The sequence below is a fragment of the Micromys minutus genome (genome assembly GCF_963924665.1).
Source record: "Micromys minutus genome assembly, chromosome: 20".
Lineage (NCBI taxonomy): Eukaryota > Metazoa > Chordata > Mammalia > Rodentia > Muridae > Micromys > Micromys minutus.
Window position 1 is genome coordinate 34635490 of NC_137955.1, and position 26663 is coordinate 34662152.

General features: G+C 34.9%; 1 protein-coding gene across 1 annotated transcript in view; it reads left to right on the forward strand.

Moving 5' to 3' along the window:
- Positions 1–516: 516 nt before the first annotated feature.
- LOC308433555 (cadherin-10) overlaps positions 517–26663 on the forward strand; it is a gene marked incomplete at both ends in the record, with an annotated part of 123770 nt that continues 97623 nt past the window's right edge. The window contains one exon of the mRNA XM_080933649.1: positions 517–747. Within this exon, the coding sequence (XP_080789775.1) occupies positions 517–747 (231 nt within the window). The remainder of the gene's footprint in view (positions 748–26663) is intronic.

A 26663-nucleotide genomic window follows, 5' to 3' on the forward strand; every position in this document is an offset into this window, starting at 1 on the left:
TATCATAGTACATTAGAATCAAATTTTATCATCAAAATTTAATTTTATGCTAAATTCTAGGAGACATGACATTCATAATGTCATCTTTCTACTAAACTTAGGGGTTACAAATCTTTAACACAGTGCAGTAAGAGAAAGCGTCATGATAGTGTTTTATACAATTTATTTGAAAGAAAGTATTCATCATTGTCTTTTCTTGACATGTAGATATTCCTTCAGACAAAAAAAGCAAAACAAACAAACAAACAAACAAAAAATCCCCGCTGCCTAAAACTGATTAAGAAAGAGAAAAAGAGTACTTTCCTTTCTGGTTTTACTTAATCATCTTTATTTTTAAATCATACTTTAAAAATCATAATGTTTTCCATTAACTATTTAATTTGTTTTTTTTTTTTTTTGAAGCTCTTGGAAATATGTACATAGCACTAATGAAGTACTGGAAACCAGTCAAGATCTGATACCGTAAACGGGACTACATTTCCATTATCTACGCTGGAATTCTTCACGAAGTAAACTATGACAGTCTATCAGTTATTGAGACTGTTTATTCTCTGGGCATGCCTGCCCCACTTCTGCTGTCCAGAATTAACGTTCAGAAGGACTTCTGGGCCTCAGCAAATGACTGCCAAATCCCATGCTCCAAGAAGTGATGGTAAAATCCTTCACCGGCAAAAACGTGGCTGGATGTGGAACCAATTTTTCTTACTGGAAGAATATACTGGATCTGATTATCAATATGTAGGGAAGGTAAGTCTGTGTTGAACAGGTAAATATCTGTATTCTTAATTTATCTGTCTAACCAAGGAACATTGCTATTCATGATCCCAGAAAATTTTAAGTTTGAATCTCTCTATGTTCTCATTACCATCTTATTTGTGTAACACAAATTGTGCATGGAGAAACCATGAGGTGATCTTGTCGGATCGCTTAACAAGTATTACTGAGCCAATCTTACTAATGAAGGAGCTACCAAAAAAGGATTTCCATGGAAACTGTTAGAGAAGTCTTTTAAAGGACGATGTATGTTTAAGTAAACATTAGCATTTACTTCAGCCAACACAAATAAAAATCTAATTTAATATTCTATAAAATAAAAAAATAAGTCAATAAAAATATGTCCCAAGGACAGATACATTGCTTATTTATAATAAAACATGTTTTTTTTTTTAACTATTTGTCTTATAGTTTTAAGTCAGTTGTGGGCAAAATGTTTAAAAGCAAATAAGACAGATACATTGCTTATTTATAATAAAACATGTTTTTTTTTTTTTAACTTTTTGTCTTATAGTTTTAAGTCAGTTGTGGGCAAAATGTTTAAAAGCAAATAAGACAAGTGAGTATAAATAAGTTACATCCTGCAGTATGACATGGACAGAGGCAAAAGAAACTCTGATTTCCATTGGTTTGAAAAGCTTCTTATATTTTTATATATTCCAATTATTTTAGTCCTGTTAAGTATGTAATAAAGGGAAGGCATTTGAAGTATGTTTTGACTAGAAGGAAAAGAAAAATAAACAACAAACTTTACAACTTTAGCACAAGACAAGAAGTGTCAGAATTTTCAGATGCAATTAAATGACTGACAATGTAAAAGGGAATTTTTTGTATGGTGGAATGGAAACCTTTTGGGTTTCCTACTATATAAAGTAAAGGAAGTGAAATTAAAGCTATAAAGACTACAAACAGATTTATTTGCTTGTTTTGCAGGATAGCAATTATTCAATTTCAATTTCTCTTCATCTAGTCTTTAATTAGGATTTACTAAATGTTATTACATTGAATTATTCTTATAGTACATGCTTTTTCATGATACTCAAATTACTTCTCATCCCCCATCAACAGAATATCAATAGCTTGAAGTCAAATCTCTACATCAAGTCTCTGTTAGTCTAGACCTTAATAACTATTTAGCTAATATAATGATTGCCAGTCATATTGAATAACACTTCCTCAGCCATCTGGTGCCACTTGACTATTTGGCAGAGAAAACTAGTCTAGAATTTAATATTAGTCTGGACAACTAAAATTGGAACCTACTTACAATATATGCATAATGAAATAGAACCCAACTATAATAACTAAAATATTCCCAGTTAGTTATATATGAAAACCTATAAGATTTCATGGAATTTTACTGGATTTTATAATGTTTATACAACAATTTCTATATTAAGAGTACATGATCACCTACTATTCCCACAGATCTATCATAGATGTTTCAACTTGCAAGAGTGTTTAATTCCTCTGTGTCTATTTTTAGCTTCTCTTTTGTCTTTCTTACTTATACATTACTGTGACAAAAAACGAACATAACCAAGGAAACTCAGGAAAGAAATGGTTTAATGGAGATGACAGTTTCAGAGGGTTAGAGTCCAAGATGGCAGAGCACAGGCACAGCAGCAGAAATAGCTGAGAGCTCACATCTTGACACCAAAGATAATGCAAAGGGAGATACCACAGGTCTGATTGTTGTCTGCTAAAATGTGAAAGCCAGACAGCAAAGGTAACTCATTTCTTCCAACTAAGTGAAATTCCATAATCTTTCTCAAATAGTTCTATGAACTGAGGAAAAATTAGTCAAACATACCAGACTAGAGAGTCCATTCTCATTCAAACCACGATGTTTCAGGTCTATTGTATATTTTCTGTAGCTTTCTTTCACTTAACAGCTTATAAAATAGATGTTTGAATTCTTTGTCTTATTACTTGCAGATTAATACTGCATAAGTAGCTTATATTGTATTAGTTACATTGAAATAACATTTCTTATTTTAGGTATGTAGGACAAATCTGATAAAATTCCATCTATCTATTAACCTATCTATCTATCTAATGAACTTTAGTAAATGCCGTTTGGTTGTAATAGTTTTCACCATAAAATATAGAATTTATTAAATTTTCTACATATTATTTAATATTAAATATGAAAAGTTATTATACAATCATTTTTCTTTAGGAAACTTATCTTTTAGTCTTTACTTCCTGTAAGACAGACATTGCTAAATATGTTAGTGGTTTCAGTCTCTCTAGGTTGATTTTGCTGTAGATTTAAAATGTGTTCTAATTACAGAAATATGGAGAAATAGTGACAGACATCCCACTGTAGGAGGAGTGTCTTGGGGCTGAGAATAGGAAGCAATAAAGAGAACGACTCTGGTGGGAGGAGTTCGTGAGAATGAAGCACACAGAGAGTTTGAAAGATTTTTTTTTTGAAAAGACAGTTACATTTTTCCAAATGAAAACTCTCTTTCTTTTATAACTTTGAAGTTGAAGGCTATTTTAGAAAGCATACAGTTAGCAAAAGAGACCTTGAAGCAGCATCTTACTTTCAACTTGCTCCCTTTTTGTGGGTAACTGCATTTATTAGCTTTCATTTTTCTGTGTAAACAAAGAGAATGTTTATGCCAGTGAATGGATTATAAATGCACTTTTACAAATACTGATACATTATTAATGTAAGGGGTATTTAAAACCTCTGTAAAAAGGAGAGAGACAGGCCATAGGCTAAACGCTCACTGACATGACTCCATAAGAAGTCAAACAGGGAAGTCAGTGCATTTGTTTTATTCTGTCTCAGGAGTCAAGAATTTTTCCTCTAAGTCATGCAATTAACTGAGTGGTTCATAGCTTAAATATCCACAGCAAGGAGCTGTCATTTCCCTTTCCCCTGAGTTTTTCCCAATGCTGAACTCTTAGTCACTCCTTCAACTCAGACAATTTCAGCAGTTTGTGTAGACAGTTGTTGTCCAGACATAACAATTTCATGGAAAATGTTTAATAGTTGAACCACTGTAATTTTAACACTTTCTCCTTTTTACAGTATGTTTACAGGTCCAGAAAAATATGATTCTCAACTCTATTACAATACTCACTAAATAACTGTTTACATATACTTTTTAGTGTTGTATTGTATTGCCAAAATACTGTCCTTCAACATATAATTTAAGAGTGTTTAGCTTGCATATCTTTGAGACTAAAATCAACAATGACATTATCACACACACACACACACACACACACACACAAACATACATGAACACACATACATACACATTTTTTTTTCTGAGACAGGACCTCACAATATAGCCCTTGTCTAAAACACAGAATTCTTTAATTGTATGACCAAACTTTTCTGTTAAGACACAGCACACAACTATTCACCCCAGATAAGGATCTCTCAACATACCAGAGTAATGAGAGGACCAAATTCCATGTTGATGAACCAATAAAGTTTAGCTTACAGGGGTATGGGTGAAAGGTTACTTACAGAAGTAGAAATGACTCAAAAACAGATGTATCACCCAAGTTCAATTCCCTAGATAGGTGTCACTACACAATGTTGGGAACCTGGCACACACTGCACATCCTACTGACAGTACCACCAGTTGGAGAATGTCCCTTTCAGGCATCTCAGTTGGTCTAATTCTCTTCTTTGGCAAGTTATGTTTCATCAAGGCAGCTGGGCTCATCTTAGAGTCTTGGCAGTTAGGCTTGTCTAAGTGTCGCCACTGCTATTTTTTTCCTTATGTCTTGAGTTTTGCCTTTTTACTTTTCAGCTTCCCTGACTAAGAGTCACTCTCAGCCTTCTTTGCTTACTCTATCAAAAGGGGGGGGGGGTCTCATGAATCTGGTCAGTTTCAAGGATTTTCTGAAGCGATCTTTAATCATTTTTCTTCCTGTTTATGGAGCTTCCCTTCAGAATGGAGTATTTCAATTTCTGAAAAAGTTGTTACACAACATTTCTTGTCTCATTTTCTCAAACACAGGGAATCTTGGCTGGTATTATTACCCTATCCAACATAAACCAACTGTTCTCTCACTTACTTTTAGTTCTTACACATACAGAGTTTCAAGAACATTAGTGATGATATTTATTACACAATCTATGCATTGTGCAATAATCCCTCTACAATCACATAAAAACCCTTAAGTAGATTTTAATCTAGTCATTTCCTGAGAATAATCCCCAAATACAGTTTAAGTAATATCATATGTTAAGAGACTAGTATTAGCACAAGACACTACAACACCAAGTTCTCAGCACAAAAGACACCTATTTCTCCCAGAGGGACAAAGGGTAGGGAATAAGAAAGCCAAGAGATGGAAAAGGAGAGAAGGGGGAACTGAACAGGTTGGAGGAAGAACAGTTATTTGTTCCAGAGGCATAAAAGATAGATAGAGAAGAGAGAGGATAGAGAATAGGCAGACATGACCAGCAGGTGAATGTCAAGATGGGGTGTTGAAGTTTTATTGGGCATGTTAATTAGGTGTGCAAAAAGGTGGTGTTTAATTGCTGAAGTTTAATACTTTTGATGGCTGAACGTTGGTATTCAGTCTGACGAAGATTAAGTGACCCCATAAGGGAAAAGATTTTGGTGGATAGCTTTAGGAATATCATCTAAATATAATCTTACAAATTTTTATAAAGGTAGATGGAATGGGGGAGACGTCCAAGGCCTGCTGAAGCCACATTTGCCATACTTGTACTGGGGAAGGGTCCTTCACTAAGTAGGCATCCAAATATTTGATCCCAAGTCTTTATCGTCAAACAATGCATGCCAGGAACAAAAACCATGATTTTATAGAAGTATATAGAAAGTTAGAGCAGCTCTGCCTATCTTCTTGGTGTATCAAAACCATTCACTTGAATCCACTGGGTGTCCCTTGTGTCCAGGCTTCCCTGCCCTTTGTAATATTGATCGAAATGCTCTTAAGCTGTTTATATTTCTCCTGGAACTACCCACTCTTTAGCATTCTTGAGAAAAAGAAAGGGCCTTCATCCATTTATCAAACCCATATCTTTGTTTCCCTGAAATAGTGGTGCCTTCTGAGAGTCACAGGAAAAGTTGGTTTCTATTTTAGTACACTAGTTGGTGTGGTAATTCCTCTTGGTTCTGTGGGATGTTGATCCTTGTAGCTTGTCCTTGTTTATTTCTTAGGTATATAGTATGTCATCTATAGTGAACATACATCTTCTACCTGAATAGTCTGTGAAAACCCTGACTCCCAACATTTTTTTCTGTTTGGAAATGGCCCCATTGCTTATCTAAATATTTTGTTGAGCATTTGACACTAACTACAAAGTTTTAATTAGCAGTGAATGAAGATGAACTGACCTGTGACTGAAGATGGTGGAAGAAGTTAATCATTTTGTCAGTCATCACTGTGTGGCAGACTACTTCTTTTTCAATATCCCCAGATAGAATGGGAGGAGGGCAAAAATCTCTGTATCAGTTATTCTGCCTAGCAGTTATTTCTCCATCCTCAGGAAATTATCTGTGCCTAGAGGCTTTTTAAAAAAAAGTGTGGTCTTCTTTTTCTTAGTATCATTGAAGAGTGATCCCTCTAAACATTCTTCAATGCATGGAACAGAAACCTTTCAAATATATTTGGCTCTGGTATGAATAGTGTGAAGACTGAAAATGATTTACCAGAACTTAGTTTAATAAATGTGTTTATACAATCCTAAATAAATCAATTTATTTTTTACAAATTCTTACAACTAAAACATTCCTTTTTTTTAACGACTTTATTTTGCAAAACAAAGATAAATGTATAGATTTTAAACATTTTTTGCTTAAAATTATACATTTTTGTCAGTACTGTTTTTTCAGACATTAAAATAAATTTTACATAAAACCATGTGAATATATTTTTTAGTCAGTACTTGATTTTTTTCAAGGGCTTGACAGTATGCATTGAAAACGTACTAGTTACAATAAGCGTAAAGTACATGTAAAACAAAACGCAACATGGAAATAGTCAAAGTCTTCTTGTTTTGTGAATATATGTATATTTTTTGTTTTCTTTATTTCTTGGACTTCATACAGTCTGTGAGTTGTTTCTGGGGGAGTGCAAGCCTCTGGGGTTAGCATCCCACTATCAGTGACTGCATATTATGTCTGTTCTTTTGTGACTGGGTTATCTCACTCAGGATGATCTTCTCTAGATGCAGCCATTTTCTTAAGAATTTGGTTAAGTCATTGTTTCTGGTGGCTGAGTAGTATTCCATTGTGTATATGTACCAAATTTTTGTATCCATTCGTCTTCTGAAGGACATCTGGGATCCTTCCAGCTTCTGGCTATTATAAATAGAGCCGCTATGAACATTGTGGTGCATATATCTTTGTTATGTATTAAAGTGTCTCTGGGGTATATGCCCAGAAGTGGAATAGCTGGGTCTTCAGGTAGTACTATATCCAATTTTCTGAGGTATCGCCAGACAGATTTCCAGAGTGGCTGTATTAGCTTGCAACCCCACCAACAGTGGAGAAGTTTTCCTCTTTCTCCACAGCCTCGCCAGCATCTGCTGTCATCTGAGTTTTGGATCTTGGCCAATCTGACTGGTGTGAGGTGGAATCTTATGGTTGTTTTGATTTGCATTTCCCTGATGGCTAAGGATGTCAAGCACTTCCTCAGATGTTTCTCGGCCATTCGGTGTTTCTCAACTGAAAATGATTTGTTTAGCTCTGTACCCCATTCCTAAATGTCAATATATACTTTTAATTAACCATTGGTGTTTTTATTTATTTTTTTCTTTCATCCAATATGGATGTTTGCAAGATCTGGTTTGTTTCATTTTAAGCATGCAGTCATTCTCCTCTCTAGATTTATATGGTCGACACACCAGGACAAATAAAATAGATATTGATTCTTTTAATAAATATGTGGAGCAACTTCTATTTAGTACTTTGATATTATGTGTACAGTGGTAAATCTATTAACTTTCTTGTACAGAAGTGTCTATCTTCAAGAGATGAAGTAGATGATATATTTAAGTATAATAAGCTATGAAAGTATATTTGCATCACGTACAACATATACCCCAAAACCAAGTACAGAACAATGCACACCAAATGTCTTATGTTCATCTTCTTCAGCTCATGGAAGAAAAAATAAAATATTTTTTTCTATCTGTGATGAAATTTCATTAAATGTCCCACAAATACTTCCTTTATTTTTGCATTCTCTATTTTTAGTTTTGGATATTGTTTCAATGGGAAATGCTTCAGAACAAGTGAGCATGAGGCATTCCAGAGGAATGGCCTCTCTGAGACTCTTAAAGTTCATCTGAGAAAGATGAATCCCATGTAAATACTATAAGGACTCATACTACTACTCTTCTTATTACTTTTGACTGAATTTGTAAGCTTAAATTGGCTGAATACAGGCTCCTGGCAACAGTTCTGAAATGAGTGGTGAGAAGTAAGATGGAGATAAGAAACTCAATTTTTTTTCTAGAAAGTCCATCTGGAAATGGTAAAAAACCCTTAGATTACACAAGCAGTTGAAGAGAAGAAAATGCTTAATTACTGAAGTGAGACTTCTTTCTGAGTTAAACTTCCAGATAGCTTTGGTTATGCATGCCTAGAAAGACCTATTAATAAACCCTCTCTGCTGTATACTAAATATAGTCTTTATCCTGATGAGATGAATGGGAAACAGGACAAGCACTAAAGTTAGTCACTTCTATTCTAACCTATGAGCTGTTAGCCACACAACGGATGGAACCAAGAAAGATGGCAAAGGCAAGAGGTACTTTTACTTTAAAGGAAAAAAGTTCTCAAAGTGAAATAAATGAGGACGATTTAACAGATATCAGAAGGAAATTGTTTGAGTTAAGTGATTTCTAATATCCCCCAGGTGAAGGGGGATTTAGATGAATGAGATAGCTTTTTCTGGATACATTGTTATCCAACAAAAAAGTGACCTTACTTGGCATACTCAGTGACTATCATATTAATTGACAGGCAGGTGATAATAAAAGCGATTTAAGCTGTAGGCATTGGACATTGTGTGTATTCATGATGCATGTTACAATAATATTTAAAGAGGAGAGAACATGGGAGGAGCTGGAGAGTAATAAAAAGAATGATGTTCATATGGTACTTCATATATGAAGCTCTCAAACATCAAACAAAAATAACACACACTGACACATCTGGGTATGGAACAATGATGAACAAGAGGCCATGAATTTCAAACAAAATAAAGAAGGGGTATAAGGAGGTGTTTGTAGGAAAAAAAGGGGTGGAGAAAAGTTGTAATTATAATCTCAAAAAATAGATTGGAAAATAAAAGAGAAGATATTACAAAAAAAAGAGGACAGTCTAAAGGCAATAAAGTGTAGACACAAATACCGTTCACAATAAAATAAAATAAGAGAAATGAAAGCATGTGCTAGCAAAGCTTGATAATCGTTTCCAAATGAATCACACAGTGGATTGTAATTCCCTAATATCATACAAAGCCTATAATTCGGAAAGGATACTCTGTAGTCGAGGAATTACTTGTGAAAAACATACTTACATCTCAAGTATTGCTGTACTATTTTGTACTAGGTGGTTTTGTGTGTCGACTTGACATAAGCTGGAGTTGTCACAGAGAAAGGAGCCACCTTTTAGGAAATTTCTCCATGAGATTCAGCTGTAATGCATTTTCTAAATTAGTAATCAAGGCTGGAAGGGCCCATTATAGGTGGTTCCATTCCTAGGCTGGTAGTCCTGGGTTCTGTAAGAAAGCAGGCTGAGAAAGCCTGGGGAAGCAAGCCAGTAATAACATCCCTCTATGGCCCCTGTATTCACTTCGGCCTCCAAGTTCCTGCCCTGTGTGAGTTTTTGATCTGACTTCTTTTGGTGATGAACAGCAACATGGAAGTGTGACCTGAATAAATTTGCTTATTGGTCATGATTTTTTTTGTAAAGGAGTATAAACTAAACGCTGACTAAGACACATTCTAACAGAGTATTTTGTGCAAAGACTTTAATAAGATCCAAGAGACCGAAGTAGATTTGAAAAATTACATAATTAATTTTAAAATTAGATGAGCCCTAAAAGAGTATACATATAAAATTACAGCTAGAAAAGGCATGTTAGTTTTCTTAAAATTTTAGAGCTCTCATAGTGATTTAACTCTTTTTATATGCGCAAATAATTTTGCATCTACCTAACAACTTTTAGTTATAATTATATGATAATTTTAAATTTTATTTATAGTTATAGTGTTTTACATTTCCCATTGGAATATAATCAAAGATAAACTTTCACCATTTTTAAGTAAAATACCAGATACAAAGTTTTTTGATATAAAAAATACCAATCATTAGGTAAATGGTATGCTTATAATAACACTTTAGATGAAATGAACTAAATTCTGTATAGAAAATCTTCTACATACCATCCATGTAGTACTCTCCATGAGAATGGACAAGTGTCAGCAAATGTAATGGTGAACATTTACATTTAGCACCTACTTAGTACAATGTAGTAAATGCAGAAATTAACAAAAGAAAGAATTTTATAAAACCAAGAAATCCATCAAAATCTAACATGGTTGGTTATGAATTAACAAAGAAATTTGAAGGAAGTGGTAGTGTGTACTGAGATAATGAAAATGCAAGCCCAGCATACTAAGGGTCTTGGAGCAAATATAGGTCAAAGCATCACACTTATAAAGTAAACTCACATCCCAGAGAGAAGAACCTCTGAGGATGTGCAAGTCAAGACATTAAAAGGAAAAAAAATAGACTAAGCCCAGTAAAAGAGGAAGAAAATATAAAGTTAAGAGAAGAAATAAATGAAACCACAAAGATAGGAAGTAGAATACACCAATAAAGGCATGGAGCTGCATCTCATGGGAGAAAAATGAACACAACACCTTTTACCTAAAAACAAAAAAGAGATAGTATTATGCAAATATATGAAATGTAATATTAAAAATAGATGTTACAAGAAATGATACAGAAATAGAAAATATCGAGATGAGTCCCAGAGTGGATTTAAACCATAGTAAAAGGCATGAACTCAAAGAAATGTATGCCTTCCCAGAGACATCCAGCCTGCCTCCCAGAATCATGAACAAACCCTAGCAGACTAATAATGTGCAAAGAAAATGTACTAAAAACCCCATGGTGTACAGTACTCCATTCATGCTGCTCTGAATTTCTAAAACCATGTAGAAGAAAGCAAATAGGCATTTCCCAAGGGTTCTAAGATATTAAAGTAAAAACTTGTAAAGTCCCTTAAAATATTAGAATTATTTTGATATCAAATATGGACAGATGCTAAAACAAGCTGTAGACTGTTATTGCCATTTATTTACATGAAAAGCCACTAATTTAATGCTAGCTAACCGAATTCCAAAATACATCCATTCATGATGTAGAGATTTATACCTAGGAATGTAAGAATAGGTCAATGTACATAAATCAATAAATGTGAGGTTGTATATTAATTAAGATAAAAGTCATGGAACAGAAGTATAGCTGTCATGGATACCCACTATATTTTATGATCAAAGATAAATTAAATAATCAAAGAAGCAGTATATCACAATAAACTATAGTATATATATATGTGTATATATATATATATATATATATATATATATATATATATATATATATATGTCTCAAAATAACATTCTAAATGGCAAAACATAAAAAAATTCTCAAGGTTACAAACAAGATATGGATACAAATTGACAACTGCTTCATGTGTCTTGGAAATTCTGATTATAACAATTAGACTGGTAAAGGAGATAGGTAGGCAGGTAGGTAGGTAAGTAGGTAGATAGAAAAGTGGGTGGGTGGGTGGATGGATGGATCAGTCGATGGTAGGTGGGTAAATAGAGAGATATGTAAATACATACACACAGACAAAACATACCCACACACATAAAAACACACACACAACACATACACACACATACACACACACACACACACACACACACACACACATATATATGTATAAAATAAACACAGAAGTAATGACTCCTCTCTGTTGATGGTAGCACATTGCAGGAAGAAAACCTAGTCAAGCCCAACCAAAGCAACAAACTTCTACAAGTGGGCGATTCAGTAAATATGTCCCATATAAAATACGTCAGCTGTAGTATATTTGAAAATGGAATGGTGTTTGATCTGCAGCGCTCATGTCTGCTGTCACAAACGTATTAAGTTCATAGAGTGTTTTGAATGACTCTTCCTTCTTTATCTAGTTAGCTGGATAATCCAGACACCCACAGCTTATCTGGTTCTCATTCCCTTGGCCACTTGTTTGTCCTTCCTCTTAATGCATTTATTTAACTTTACTAGCCCATCCCAGTCCCTCCCTCCTTCCACTCCTCTCAGCCCCATCCTTACCCCCATTTTTCTATCCCCCTGTCCTCTTTCCCTTGGAGAAAGAGAGACCCCTATGCATATTAGCCTACCATAGTGAAGAAAGTCACAGCAGTATTAAGTGCATTCTTTCCATTGAGCCCATCAAGGTTGTCCAGCCAATGCAAAGGGATCCAAAGGCAGGCAACAGAGTTAGAGACAGCCCCTACTGCAATAGTCAGGAGACCCTTGTGAAGACCAAGCTTCAAATTTTCTATATCTGTTTAGGGAACTAGGTCCAGCCCATGGATGCTCTTTAGTTGGTGGTTCATTCTCTATGCACCCCCATGAATCTTCTTCATAATTTGCATCATGTTTATTTTAAAGCCTGTCTTATATGTGACCTTGTTATGTCTGCATGTTGTTTGTCTGTTAATCATAAATTTTGTGTGGGTTGAGTACTTAGACTATCAGAGTCTGGGCAGAGTTACCTAAATTATAGTGGATAGCAGGGTTTAGCACTCTGCAGTTGGACCTCTGCTCACTCAGGGCAATTTTGAAAGTGGACATTGTATTTGATTTGATGTTTCTGAGAAACACTATATAATTTATTTTTATTCATGAAGCGTAAGTGGAAGAATTGTTCTATTTTGATACACAAAACTAGTCTCTGCATGCTTCTTAATAAATACTCTGTGGATAATCTTTTTAGCAGCTCTATGATTTGGGTTGTCCTTCCCTTTTGAAGGACACTAAGTTATTTTTTTCTTTTAGACCTTCAGAATATTAGCCCTTTGATAGATGTTCTTTACACTGTGTTACTTTACACTCAGCGGAGATGACTAGAAGTCTTCAGCCTTGTCAGGGCTCCCTTGAGTGAGGCCATGAACAACCATTCAGTGTTAAAGCTTCTCCATAACTCTAAGAAATCAGGGCATTGACATTTGAAAACTGCCTCCCAAGTGAATATTTCTATGTGGAATACTTGCTGTTCTTTCTCTATTACTAAGCATAAGCAACTAACTGTGGTTATGGACTGTTTTGTTTTTATGTATGCTTATATCCCTTGCTAATTTATTTTTTATTGATAGGGATGTTTTTTTTTTTTTCTTTTAACTCAAAAATCCACCTTGTCAATTTATTCATTTATTATTTGCTTTCCATTCTCAAATGTATTGAGTAATGGAAGTTTCCAAAAGAGCATATATAACAAAATTACAATTATACAAATTTGTGATTTCATTAAAGACCAGGACAGACAGACCGAGCAATTTAGCCTCACTATATAGGTTAATACATGTGAGGTGGGGCTTGAATTCACTATACCATAGACTCTGTATAGAACTTATGGGAATCGTCCTGTACTAACTACTCATAAAATTAGATTACAGGCAAGGGCCACACACCTGCCTTTCTATTAATGAAGAGATATTTGAAAGGATTTGTGGTCATCCATCCTCTATCATGCCCCAGTGTTTCCCTTTGCTATGTTTCATCTAACTTCATTTTCTAGTAACCTTTATTCTAAGACATAAGATCTTAGAATTTTATCCTTTATCCTTTAATTTTTATCTAACTTCATTTTCTAGTAACCTTTATTCTAAACAGAAGATCTTAGAATTTTATCCTTTATCCTTTAATTTTTTTGTATAATCATCATTCCGCAGTTATTTTTCATTTTCTAATATCTCTTTATAGAGCATTTCTTCACATAAATGTTTGTATTCACTTATTCATACTCTCAAGGAAACAAATGTAATGTTCTCCCTATCCTGGCTTTGACTGTTACCAAGAATGGTTTTATGAATATTTTCTAATAAGGATGTATGTCAGGTATCTTTAAAGTGTATCCTGGAGCACCAAATTGACCTGCATTCTGTGCTTGGATCTAATCTCTCTACACATTGCCAGTCACCTTTCTAGATTTTAAGCAAAGTGTTTTCCTCTCATGTTTATATAATGTCCCCTGAGTCTAGATCTGTAACCACTATTCTTAATTTTAAACACTTTTTGTCCTATCATATTTTATTGGTGTTTCTTTTGTAATAATTTCATCTTCCTAGAAATTTGACAATCATTTTACCAGTTGCTTCTCTAGAACAGCTGGTCTTTTTTTTTTTTCATATCTCTTCACTTTTTAATCTATAGCTGGTTTGAAGAGCTCATCAATTTCAAAACCTTTCTTAAGATTATCATTAGGTGTCCTGAAACTCATATTGTTAAAGGAGAAAGTAATGGATTTCAAATATACTCAATTATTATTCTTATGATATATTACTAATAAATAATATTAGAAAATATTATATATCATAATAAACATTGGGTTAGATGAGAATAAAACCCTGGTAGTCATTATTCCTATTTCAAAGGATATTTGATCAAAGAATTTAGAGGAAGAAATGGAGTTATTATACCATTATCATTGTGAAATTCTTTGCATGAAGAAAAATATGAACAAAGTTAAAACTGAGAGTGTCTAGTAAGCACTGGCAGAACTCAAGGCTTGAGTGCAACCAGAACAAAGAACTGGAAGTGAACAGGGCAAGTATCACAAATCAAAGATGAAATGAGAGTGGAGTCCAGGTCCTATGGGACAGGTCCTGTTATCAGTCAATGGATAGTAAATGTTCCCAAGGATACCCTGTTCTACATGCCAAAATGTGAATATACTGCTTAAATGTCTTAAAGAGATTATGAAGATGTGATTAAATTAAAACTATTGATGTGAAGCGATTAACCTGGATTAAATAGTAAATTCTCATATAATTACACAGATCCTTATAGGAAAGACTCTGGGGTGTCAACCTTAGAAAAAAGAGACATAATTATAGAACCAGAGGTTGTAATGATATACTTTGAAATTAGACAAAGCAGACACAAGTCAAGATATGCACAGCACTGTAACTCACAGGAAATGGTTTCATATGATATTTCCTACCAATGTTTAATTTTGCACATCTAACCTAAGCAAATAAATTGAATTTGTATCACTTCAGCTCATTGATTGTAATAATTTTATATCATAACAGTTAATTTATATATAGATTTTTTGGGCCAATTCTGATTTCTTTTTCCCTTTTGTTAAATACAAAAACAGTATAAGAATTACAAATGGAAGGCTAGACTATATTATTTCTCCTTTAAAACGTTTCCCTTGACTTATGATGAAAAAAATAAATACAAAGACTGTTTTAGTACATGGAAAGTTTCATCAAGGACAATTATTATGGACAGTCTTAGAATATCATTGTTATTTTGTTCCATTACATAAGACAGCAACTATATGTATCTATATCCAATCAGCTTGTCTGAGACCACAGAGGTCAGCTTGTGTTTGTATATCCAAAACACAGGACACGCTAACAGTAAATGTAATAAGAGAGAAATTATGTCTGCTTTCAAGCTCGTACACATATTACTGTGTGTGTGTGTGTGTGTGTGTGTGTGTGTGTGTACATACTTGTGTATACTTGAGCATGTTTTCAAGGATGGTATGAAGGATGTGAGGAAATCATACAAATATGAATCGATATCCATTTAGCTAAAGGAAGATCGAAAGTCAGTCATTCTATTTTTTGTCTACATGATGATAATCGTATTAAAGTGGGTATGCTGTCCAGAGATAACCTTGAATTCCAGCCACCACCCACTTGCGTGCCTCTGGAGTACTGGCATTACAAGTCTGCGCTACCACATGATCTCTAGGGTATTTTAGAAGACAGATATAGAAACTGTGCAGTGTAGAGATGTGTCAAACACTGATACTAAGACAAGTACAACAAACACAGTCTTTGTGGCTCTAATAGCGAAAACATGGGGTATAGGCAGTTCTGACTAAAGTGAACTTCAAACAGATTGTACTAAGAGGAAAGCAGATAGATCGACTTAAGAGCTTTTCTTGTTTGGGTTTTGTTTTGGTTTGCTTTGTTTTTCTGGTGATGCATAAACAAAGGCAGCTGAGAACCTCTGCCAAAAAGCCTGGCTGGAACCGCCAAAGAAGACACTATGTTTTTTCTTTTTTTCTTTCTTTCTTCTGAGAAGATTGCAGTGCAGCAAAGAATAGAATAGATGATAAATGCAATTCTCACTTTTTCTTTATATTAGAGAAAATATTTACTGCTCTACTACTAATTATGTAGTTCCTTTGTCTTCTATATGTCTGTCTATCTACCTACCTACCTATCCATCCATCCATCCATCCATCCATCCATCCATCCACTATCTATCTATCTATCTATCTATCTATCTATCTATCTATCCATCCATCCATCCATCCATATTTTCCTGACCCACCCAATGCACCCACCAACCTTCCTATCTACCTACCTATATTGAGACAGGATCTCTCTATATAATAACCCTGGCTTTCCTGGAACTCACCAGTTAAAGACCCCCCTGTTAAACTCCGTTTTGTGAATAAAGGCATCACTACCACACTAGATAACTATAAAATTTTAAACACTGCTTTAAGGCCTATTTTATTAGAGAAGGGAATTACTTTTAATTCTAGTATGCATTGCTCATTTGCTCATAAACAACTTTTATTTCTTAATGCATTTTATACATCTATGGAGATGTTTCTGATTGATTTTTTGAATTAACTTGAGATTCCATTAAATAATAGTTCTCATTCAATATCTTATTAAGATACGAACATTCAGAATGATATCATATCTTCTTTAATTTTGAATTCTTTCCTGCTTTAAAATGTGATTTAATGGTCATTAATTTTTTTTACACAAGTTATCACCTAACACAATATACTTTCTCAACGTTTTTATTTTATTTCGATACCAGTTTAGACTAGTTGCAAAGATTTATGTCTATTACCACCTTTTTATCCTGATTAATACTGTGTGTGGAAAGGCATTATTTGTTTGACCAGTGTTTGGCAGAATTCACAAAGACACCCTATGGCACCACAATGTCATAGTGGGAATATGTCATATCTTGAATCTCTTTTATAGATGGGAGGATCCTTAAATTCCGTGTTCCCTTGTTGGTTTTCCAGATTATGTTTTTGACAATTATAAAATTTCATTTTTAAATAAAAGAACACAGGATCTCAAATAAACATTTAAACAAGAAGTATTTTATTTTACTAAGGTCATCTCTCTCTCTCTCTCTCTCTCTCTCTCTCTCTCTCTCTCTCTCTCTCTCTCTCTCTCTCGGTGTGTGTGTGTGTGTGTGTGTGTGTGTGTGTCTGTGTGTTGTAATCATCATATCTAAAATACTCTGCATTCCACACTTTTCCCCTTTAATGATCATTAATAACTTAGTGCAAGTATCACTGGTCCTACACTAGCATGTATTTGTATATCTACTAATTACTGCTAATTGCTATGCATGCTTACTTTCTTTCCTTCTCATTTAACTATTCTATGATCCTGCCATATTATACATCACACTAGATTTATCTAACCTCTATCATTGGGTTCCTTTGAGACATGGCAGTTTCCCCAATTTTTGAACAATTATTATTTCTTTTGTATGTTTTTATTGGATATTCTCTGTATTTATATTTTGGATGTTATCTTCTTTCCCCTACTCCCATTCCCCAACCCTTCCAGTAGTCTCCAAGAAGGTGCTCCCTCTCCCAACTACCCTCTCCACCTCAGAGCCTTGGCATTCCCTTACACTGGGAAAACTCGCCTTCACTGGACCAAAATCCTCTTCTCCTGTGGAACCAATACAATTCTGTCCTTTGTTACACATGCACTTAGAGCCATGGGTCTCTCCATGTGTTCTCAGTTGTTGGTGTTTTAGTCCCTGTTAGCTCTGGAGGGTTTGGTTGATTTATAAAGTTGTTCTTCCCATAAGAATGCAGACCCCTTCTGCTCCTGCCATTATTTCTCCAGGTCCTTCATTGATAACCCCCTGTTTAGTATGATGGTTAGCTGCAAGGATCCTCAGCTGTATCTGTATGACATTGGCAGAGCCTCTAATGAGGCATCCATTTCTGGTTCCTGCCAGTAAATACTTTTTGACCTCCGCAGTAGTGTTTGGGTTTGATGGCTGCATATGCAGTGGATCCCCAGGTGAGGCCGTCTCTCAATGATCTTTTCTTCAATCCCTGCTCTTCTATTTGCCCTGTATTTCTTCCTGTAATTGATTTGTTCTACATTCTAAGAAGAGCTGAGGCATCCACATTCTGGCCTTCCTTCTTTTTGAGCTTCATAAGATCTGTGAACTGTTTCTTGGTTATTCAGAGCTTTTGGAGCTAGTATCCACTTATCAGTGAGTGCATACCATGTGTGTTCTTTTGTGACTGTGTTACCTCACTCAAAGTGATAGTTTCTAGTTCCATCCATTTGCCTATGAATTTTATAAAATCATAATTTCTAATAGCCGAGTAGTACTCTATTGTGTAAATGTATCATACTTTCTGTATCCATTTCTCTGTTGAAGTACATCTGGGTTCTTTCTAGCTTCTGGCTATTATAAATAAGGCTGCTATGAATATGTTGGAACATATGTTCTTGTTATATGTTGGAGCGACACTTGAGTATATAGCCGGGAGTGGAATAGCTGGGTCTTCAGGTAGTACTATATCCAATTTTCTGAGGAACCACCAGACTGAATTTCAGAGTGGTTGTGCCAGCTTGCAATCCAACCATCAATGGAGGAGTGTTCCTCTTTCTACACATCCTTCCCAGCATCTGATGTCATCTGAGTTTTTAATTTTAGCCATTCTGACTGGTGTCAGGATTATTTTGATTTGTATTTCCTTGATAACTAAGGATGTTGGACATTTCATTGGGTACTTTTCAGGACTTTAGTATTCCTCAAATGAGAATTTTTTGTGTAGCTCTGAATACTGCATTTTTAATAGGGTTATTTGGTTCTCTGGAGTCTAACTTCTTGAGTTCTTAGTGTATCTTGGATATTAGCACTCTATCAGTTGTAGTAATGGTAAAATTCTTCCCAATCTGTTGGTTGCTGTTTTGTCCACTTGACAGCATTGAAATTTCATGAGGTCTCATTTGTCATGTCTAGGTCTTAGAGCATAAACCATTAGTGATCTATTTAGAAAAATTTCCCTGTGCCTATGTGTTCTTAACTTTTCCCCATTTTATGTTCTATTTGATTCAGTATTCCTGCTTTTATGTGGAAGTCTTTGATCCACTTGGACTTGAGTTTTGTACAAAAAGATAAGAATGGATCTATTTGCATTCTTCTGCATGCTGACTGCCACTTGAATCAGCACTATTTGTTTAAGATGCTGTCCTTTTTCCATCTAACGTTTTTAGTTCCTTTGTTAGAGATTAAGTGACCATAGGAGTGTTTTACACAGTCTAGCTTGTATTCTGTGTTAATCAAAAATTTCAATGTACTTGAGTGACTGGTGTTACATAAATTAACTGTAATAATGACATTTTATTAATGAATGGTTCCAAAAATAAGACTTCACTTCCATATTCTTAACCTAAAATTGATTTGTTTGTTTTGTTTTTCTAACTTTGCCTTATATTTTATCATGTCTACCAACAAGTAAAATCCAATTATTTTCCATTTCTTCCATTTTGGGGAATATGGTCACTGTTTTCATGAATGAGGAAGCAATCCACATTAAAATTTTTGTTTTAATCCATGTTCTGTCTTGAGACACTAGAGCTAATGGTAAATTGTGAACATTCTGAAACATGATATTGTCTATGTTATTATATATTAATAACGAATCTCAGGAGCCAAAGACCTAAGAGCTATATACAGAGAAATTATGCACCCTTTCACAGTCTGTTCATGGCAGTTGATCCTATGTAGAATAAACAGAAGGATGGGAAGGAAGCCATCTTCAGTCTCAAAGGAAATAGTACCCCATGTTTCCAAAGGAGCAGTAGTGGTCATATATGCAAGGAAAATAAATATTGGACTTTTGGGTCATTACTTTCATATGAATACTATGACTCAGTGAAAGAGACAAATTATGCAACAGCTATTTCTCTGATTCTTTATGAAGAATTAATTGTTAAATAACATAAAAAGTGAAGTAGTATTAGAATAAATCCTCATGGTATCCATGATTATGTAAAATTAGACAGAGACCAAAATATATACAGTGTATTCATCTAACCACATAAATGTGTGAATCATGTACAATGGCAAAAGGAACCTGTAATAAAAAGATAAATCAGTCTGTGGAAATCCACTCAAAACATGGGAACATCAGCAGAGTGTATGAAAACAGCATTGTCTTTTGTCATGAAAAATAATATTAGTAGAATTCCTGAATACCTGTTAGGTATTCAGTTAATCTCTATGTTTGGAAGCTACAGTATGTGTAATGAAAGGCAGAGGAGATGTAATCATTGATTGATGGGATGCCACAGAAACAAAAGCAGCTTTAAAAGTCAATGGAGATTACCCAATGAAACAGGATTCAAACACTTTAATTCTCTCTTAAATTGAAGTTTTTATCATCTGGCTTTCCCAGCTAAACATTTATGAATTCAATTGGGATATTACAGTTTTAGATGGTACATCCTTATTTCTTATGGTTTATCCTAAGAATCACATTATGAGCTACACCACTCATCACAATGAAGTTGCTATGTGTAATATTATCTAGTGGAAACAACAGAGAGTATTCCTGCTTTTCTTTCCCCATCAGACTAAAGCTCTGACACCCCCAGTGTTCTGCTTGCTCATCTTCACATCTACTTACATTTTCTTTATTGATGTTTTTTGAATCTCACTATCAACTATCATTCGCCTTTGTTTTCTCCACTGTCAATGGATTATTATTTTTAAGAAATTGCATTGTTGTGGCAGGAAATGTTCATAAACACCAAAATATCACCAAGGAACCAAATCTCATGTAATCACATTAGGGTCTCCTTATTAAAGCTCAAGGTTAGGCTTCCCTCCAACCCTGACTCAGCAGGAACATGGACCCCTGAGCCTTGGTTGAGGCATGTATTTATATACATAAGGAAGTGGTATCTACCATGATCCATGTTTGATTCTGGCCCAGGGGTGGCATTATGGTCTTTAACATAATTGGCTGGTGCTGGGAGCCAAACCCAGCTTGCTTTCTGCTTTCGTCCTAATTGGTGGTTGTTAGGAAGTGAAGTGTCAGGGAAGGTCTTGTAACCTGGGGGTGCAGATTTGTTGGGGAATAAACTAGAAACTGGTATTAGACACAGATTTTGTTGAGGGATAGCCTGGAAACTGGCCCTTGGCACCAGCTTGTTAGTTAACTTGAGTTCTGCCTAAGTCAGGTTCTCTAGGATGGCTTCTGAACCCAACAGATTGCATCTCTCAATATAATGATTTGCCCTTGAAATTGAAGATGTTGTATTTCTTTTGCTGCAGTTTGATTGCTCTTCATGATAAGTTGGGGATCTCTGGTATCTAGACCACTCACACATTTAAATATACTCTAAGGCTGGCTGCCATACTGCAGACATGAAGACATCAGGTGTTTGTTGTTACTGTCTTTTTAAAACCATTATTATTATTTTTTTAATATCTCAAGCATCCTTAAAAAGGTGATTTTTTTTCACTCCAGTAGTATAAAACAAGTAACTCTTTTGTTTTTTCTTTTATTTGAATGTGTGTTGTTATGGGGTGCATCGATATTTGAGCATGGGCATATGGAACCAGCTGACATTGATACTGGGGATCTTTATCCATCCCATTTCCATATTTTCCTCTCTCCTTGTGTGTGTGTGTGTGTGTGTGTGTGTGTGTGTGTGTGTGTGTGTGTGTGCTCATGCATTACTTAAACCAAGAGCTTACTCACAGTGCTAATCTCACTAAACTGTCCACACTTTCTGAGATTGGAATACAAAGCAGTAGACAACATTACTGGCCATGCCCACTAGCTAGTTGTGTGGATCTCAGGGATTCAGATACCAACCCCCTGGCTAGTATGGAAGTGACTTAAGTGCAAAAGCCTGTCTTTTGGCATTTTGTTATTATTTAATCTTTGCACATGATTGACATCCTTGGTTTTTATTTGTGTGTTTACTTGCCTGAGGGGTGGCACAAAACTGAACCCTAGGACAAGCTCGCCTTGTCTGAGAGAAGGAGCTGTGACTGGATGGCTCTCTCACTGTTTTCCGTTTCCTACTAATAGGTTTGTTATGGCTCACTTTTAAAGGTTTCTTTCTTTTAATATTCTCTCCATCACATTTGCAGTCTCTCTTCCTTCCCACTCTCTATTTCACACACACGCACACACACACACAGACACACACACACACACACACACACACACACACATACACACATATATATTTCAAAGGTAAATATGTTATACATATTTATTTATATATATATATACGTATTTTAAAGTTATATATATTATGAATCTATTGTTCAGATATTGTCTGTATATATATATGTATATATATATATATATTTGATATAATTTCTCTAGTATTTCTGAAAATGTTAGAACATTTATGAAGTTTTTTTACTCATTACAATATAACTTCACTATGAGCTCAGAGCTCGTTTGACTTCCATGCATATTGCTTCTTAAATATATGTTTGTATTGTTCTAGAGAAATTAGTTGTTCATTCTCATTCTCTCAATTTTATCTCCTCTCATTTATAGCTCCTCATTCTTTTGCTGAAGGCGACGTTCTTCATTCTGTCTCAGCAGAGTTGTGATTCCTTCTTCCTTTTCCTTTCACTGATTTCTTTGGCCTTCTATATTTTTAAGTTACAGCAATGCTTACTGTTTTTTATTCTTGATGTTGTTTTAATGCTGACTTTGTTCCCGGAAATGTACTTGTCTGCTTTCCTTCCTTGTCTGTATTTTTCTATACTGTTGAGCTGCTGCATCACAGTATAGAAATCTCCTTAGAGGAGATTTCAAAGCTGATACATAGCAGGTCTACTACTACTGCAGTATCTTGTGTTTGTCCCTAAAGATGATACATAAAAATGTGCTTGTACGCATATAATGCGTATATGTTATATATGTATATAGATAGCATATAGAATGTTTTCTTTATTGTTTCTCCTGTTTATATATTTTTGTAAGTTTTTCAGATTTTGAGCTACATATTTTTTGATAATTGAATAAAATAAGTCCATTCACTTGAATCATTTGTGAAGAAGTGTATGGAAGTTTTTTTTTTTTTTTTGTTTTTTGTTTTTTTTTTTTTTTTAACGTTTTGAATGAGTTTTAAGTGAGATCCATTTTTATCCATGTTGACTTTTATGTCTTTGTGGCCATCTGAAAAATGGACATTGCATTAAAACTTCTCAATTTGTAGAATTCCTGTAGTCCTTCAATCTCTATATACAGTTTCTTGCAAATGTAGTTTTATTTTCAGTTCATGTTATTTAAGTTTTAAGTGAAGCTCTGCTATTTCTACTGAGCGGAGCAATGAAGCAATATTGCTTTAGATTTTTCTTTATTGACACAAAATATTAATTATGGTGGCGTAATTGCATAAGTTAATAAATTAAGTTATATAATTTGGAAACTAAATTCATCAATGTACACAGTCAGACATACAATTTGAAGCCTTGATTCTCCCCAAATTTAGCTTGCTGTAAGTGGGAAATTTTACTCATAGTCTGGTCCAACTAATAAATGTAAACCCTATGCAAACTGCAGGAGAAATCACTTTTATCTCATGTTACAACTTATATAAGGAATGACCTGAACTTGATACAAACCCACTAGTGTCTTGGTCTTGAGATCATAAACCCAACAGTAAGCACAGTACATAGCCGACCTAGCTAGACCACAGCTCCATAGTTATGTCAGCAATGCCCCTGGAACTGCAGTTACTCTTGTCAATGATGAGTCATTACTATGCCTTTATATTCTTTTATGTTCTCCATTACAAATGGCCCAATGTGGGGTTTGTGTTTATATATACCCACTTAGAAAAATTTTAATTGTGTTTATTTTAAACATGCGTGTTTATGCTTCTGTGGGATTATGTGTCCATCAGTACAGATGCCCATGGAGACTACAGAATGTTTCCAGATCAGACTCCCCTAGAGTTAGCATTGTACATGGTTGTCAGCCACCCAGCATGGGTGCTGGATACTCAAATCAGATACGTTGCAAAACCAGTATGAATTCTTAATAACTCAGCTATTTCTCCAGCCCAGACCTATAACTTTTTATAATGCATGTGTACTGGCTGGTTTTGTGTCAACTTGGCACAAGCTGGAGTTAATCACAGAGAAAGGAGCCTCAGTTGGGGAAATGCCTTCATGAGATCCAGCTGTAAGGCATTTTCTCAACTAGTGATCAAGGGAAGGGCCCAGTCCATCGTGGGTAGTGCCATCCCTGGGCTGGTAGACCTGGGTTCTATAAGAAAGAAAGCTGAGCAAGCCATGGGAAGGAAGCCAGTAAGTAACATCCCTTCATGGCCTCTGCATCAGCCCCTGCTTTTTGACCTGCTTGGGTTCCAGTCCTGACTTCCTCTGGTGATGAACAGCCATATGGAAGTGTAAGCTGAATAAACCCTTTCCTCCACAATTTGCTTTGTGGTCATGATGTTTGTGCAGGAATCGAAACCATGACTAAGACAGTATGTAGCCATTAATGTAGAAAGCAATAGAACAGACTACATTCTATGCACATTTCACAGATAAGTAGACTGTGTGAAGTACCTAGGTCTTATTTTTTTTCCTTATCTTTTGTGGGACACATGTTTATTTTTTTCAACTCTTCCTTTCTTTTTTAAATAGTATAAACCTCTAAAAGAAAATAAATGCCCATTTAGGTGAGCCTTTAGTGTTCAAAATAATACTGTTCAAAGGTTAACTTTATTTTGTCAAATTGAACTCCACCAGCCTTTTCTACAATTTTCAGCTCTGTATCTACTTTCTTCTTTTCCTTTCTCCCTGATCATTAAATATTCACAGCATGAACATGGCCTTGGGGTTTAGACGCTTTTTTAGACTGAGGTATTTCTTGTGCTTTATTTCTCAAATTCTTTCTCCTGTTCTGAGAAAGTTGAAGTAGACTTGCTTGCATATATTATCTTTTTACTTTTACATAGTATTTTTATTTGGATTAATACATTTTAGCTGGACATATGAACAAGCCTAAGTGAATAATTTTACAAAGCGTACAGTTTGTAGTAATCACAGGCAACTATTTTCATGTAAGTCCCTAAACACTAAAACCTTTATCGTTATTCTCCATTCAGATCAGCTTTGCTAATTTTCACAGAGGAAAGAGAATGTCTAATATTTGTCTTTATGTGTCCGGTTTAATTTATTTAGCAGAACATTCTTTCATTCCACCCATTTAATTGTGAATGCCAAGATTTTGTTTTTTTCTGTAGCTGAATTAATAACATTGCATGTGTTTATCACTTTTCTCATTAATTCTTCAGCTGTGGGTGTCTAGGTTTTTCTAAGCAATAAGTCCGTTAGAATGAGGGTTCCAGAGTCTTTTCAGGGTACTGGATTTATTTCTTGGTAATAGAGACAGAAATTGGATGCTTAGATATTGGTAGAGTTCTATCTTTGGTAGTTATAAGAAAATACTCATTCTTTTTACTCTTATTTCATGCTACCCAAAGAATTACTACCGAAGGAATGATTTAATCCACTTTTCTACTTCTATCCTATTGGTTTCTCAGTCCACTCATTTAACTCTGAATTCTTGTCCAGTTATGATATCCAAGATAATTTTGGCTTTTCCATACCTTCTCCCATTGGACATATTTTGCTATTACTGCGGTTATCTAGTTTCTGAAGACTGATTTTTAAAAAAAGATATGGATTTTAACTTTAATTTTTGAAAATTCTCTCTTTCCATACCTTCTCTGATAGACTATTTCCCTAGCTTGCCCAGCTGGCCTTGAACTCTCTGACAGTTTCTCTGGTGCTAAGATTTCAGGCATATAACATGACACCCAGCTCACATATGGATTTTTTGAGCCAGAAAATTTTTACATAAATTTGAATATGCCTTTGTGGATTTAGTGCCTCCTTTTGTATAATAAAAATAGCACTATGCTACTGCCAACTCATGCCTATTTATAAAGAAACTATTATTTTTTTCTACACCAGCAGATGCCTTGGGGTAGTTTCAAGTTGAGTGTGGCAGAGCATTGATACCAAAAAAGTTGGAGAACACTATATATCAGATCTTCTACCAAAGACTAACTTGAGCCATAAGACAATGTGCACTCTGTTTCACATGGCATTTAGAAGTCAGCAGGATGAATTGGGGACTATGTGTGACACATTACAGAGGCTGGAAGAATTTCTTCCACTTCTCTCCTTGCTTCTGTCCTTCTATTCATGTAATTCACAGGAGATCTTTAGGCCAAATTGGAATTTCTTCTGAGTTATTTCATTGTTCATATATTGACCTTGACTCAGAACTGGATAATGATGCTTTCCTGGCTTCTGAGTTAAATTAATTTATTTTCTTGTCACATAACTCCTCAGTTACTCCTTACTCCAAGGCTTTTCTTACTGTTGATCCCTGTGGCTTTTAGCATTAATCAATCTCTTCTTAGTTTAATTGAAGCTGTTCCTATTATTTCTGACATCCTGCAGTTCATTTTTTTTACCCTCAACTCCTTAAAACTAATTCCTTTATCTCTATGGTCTTCAGTGTTC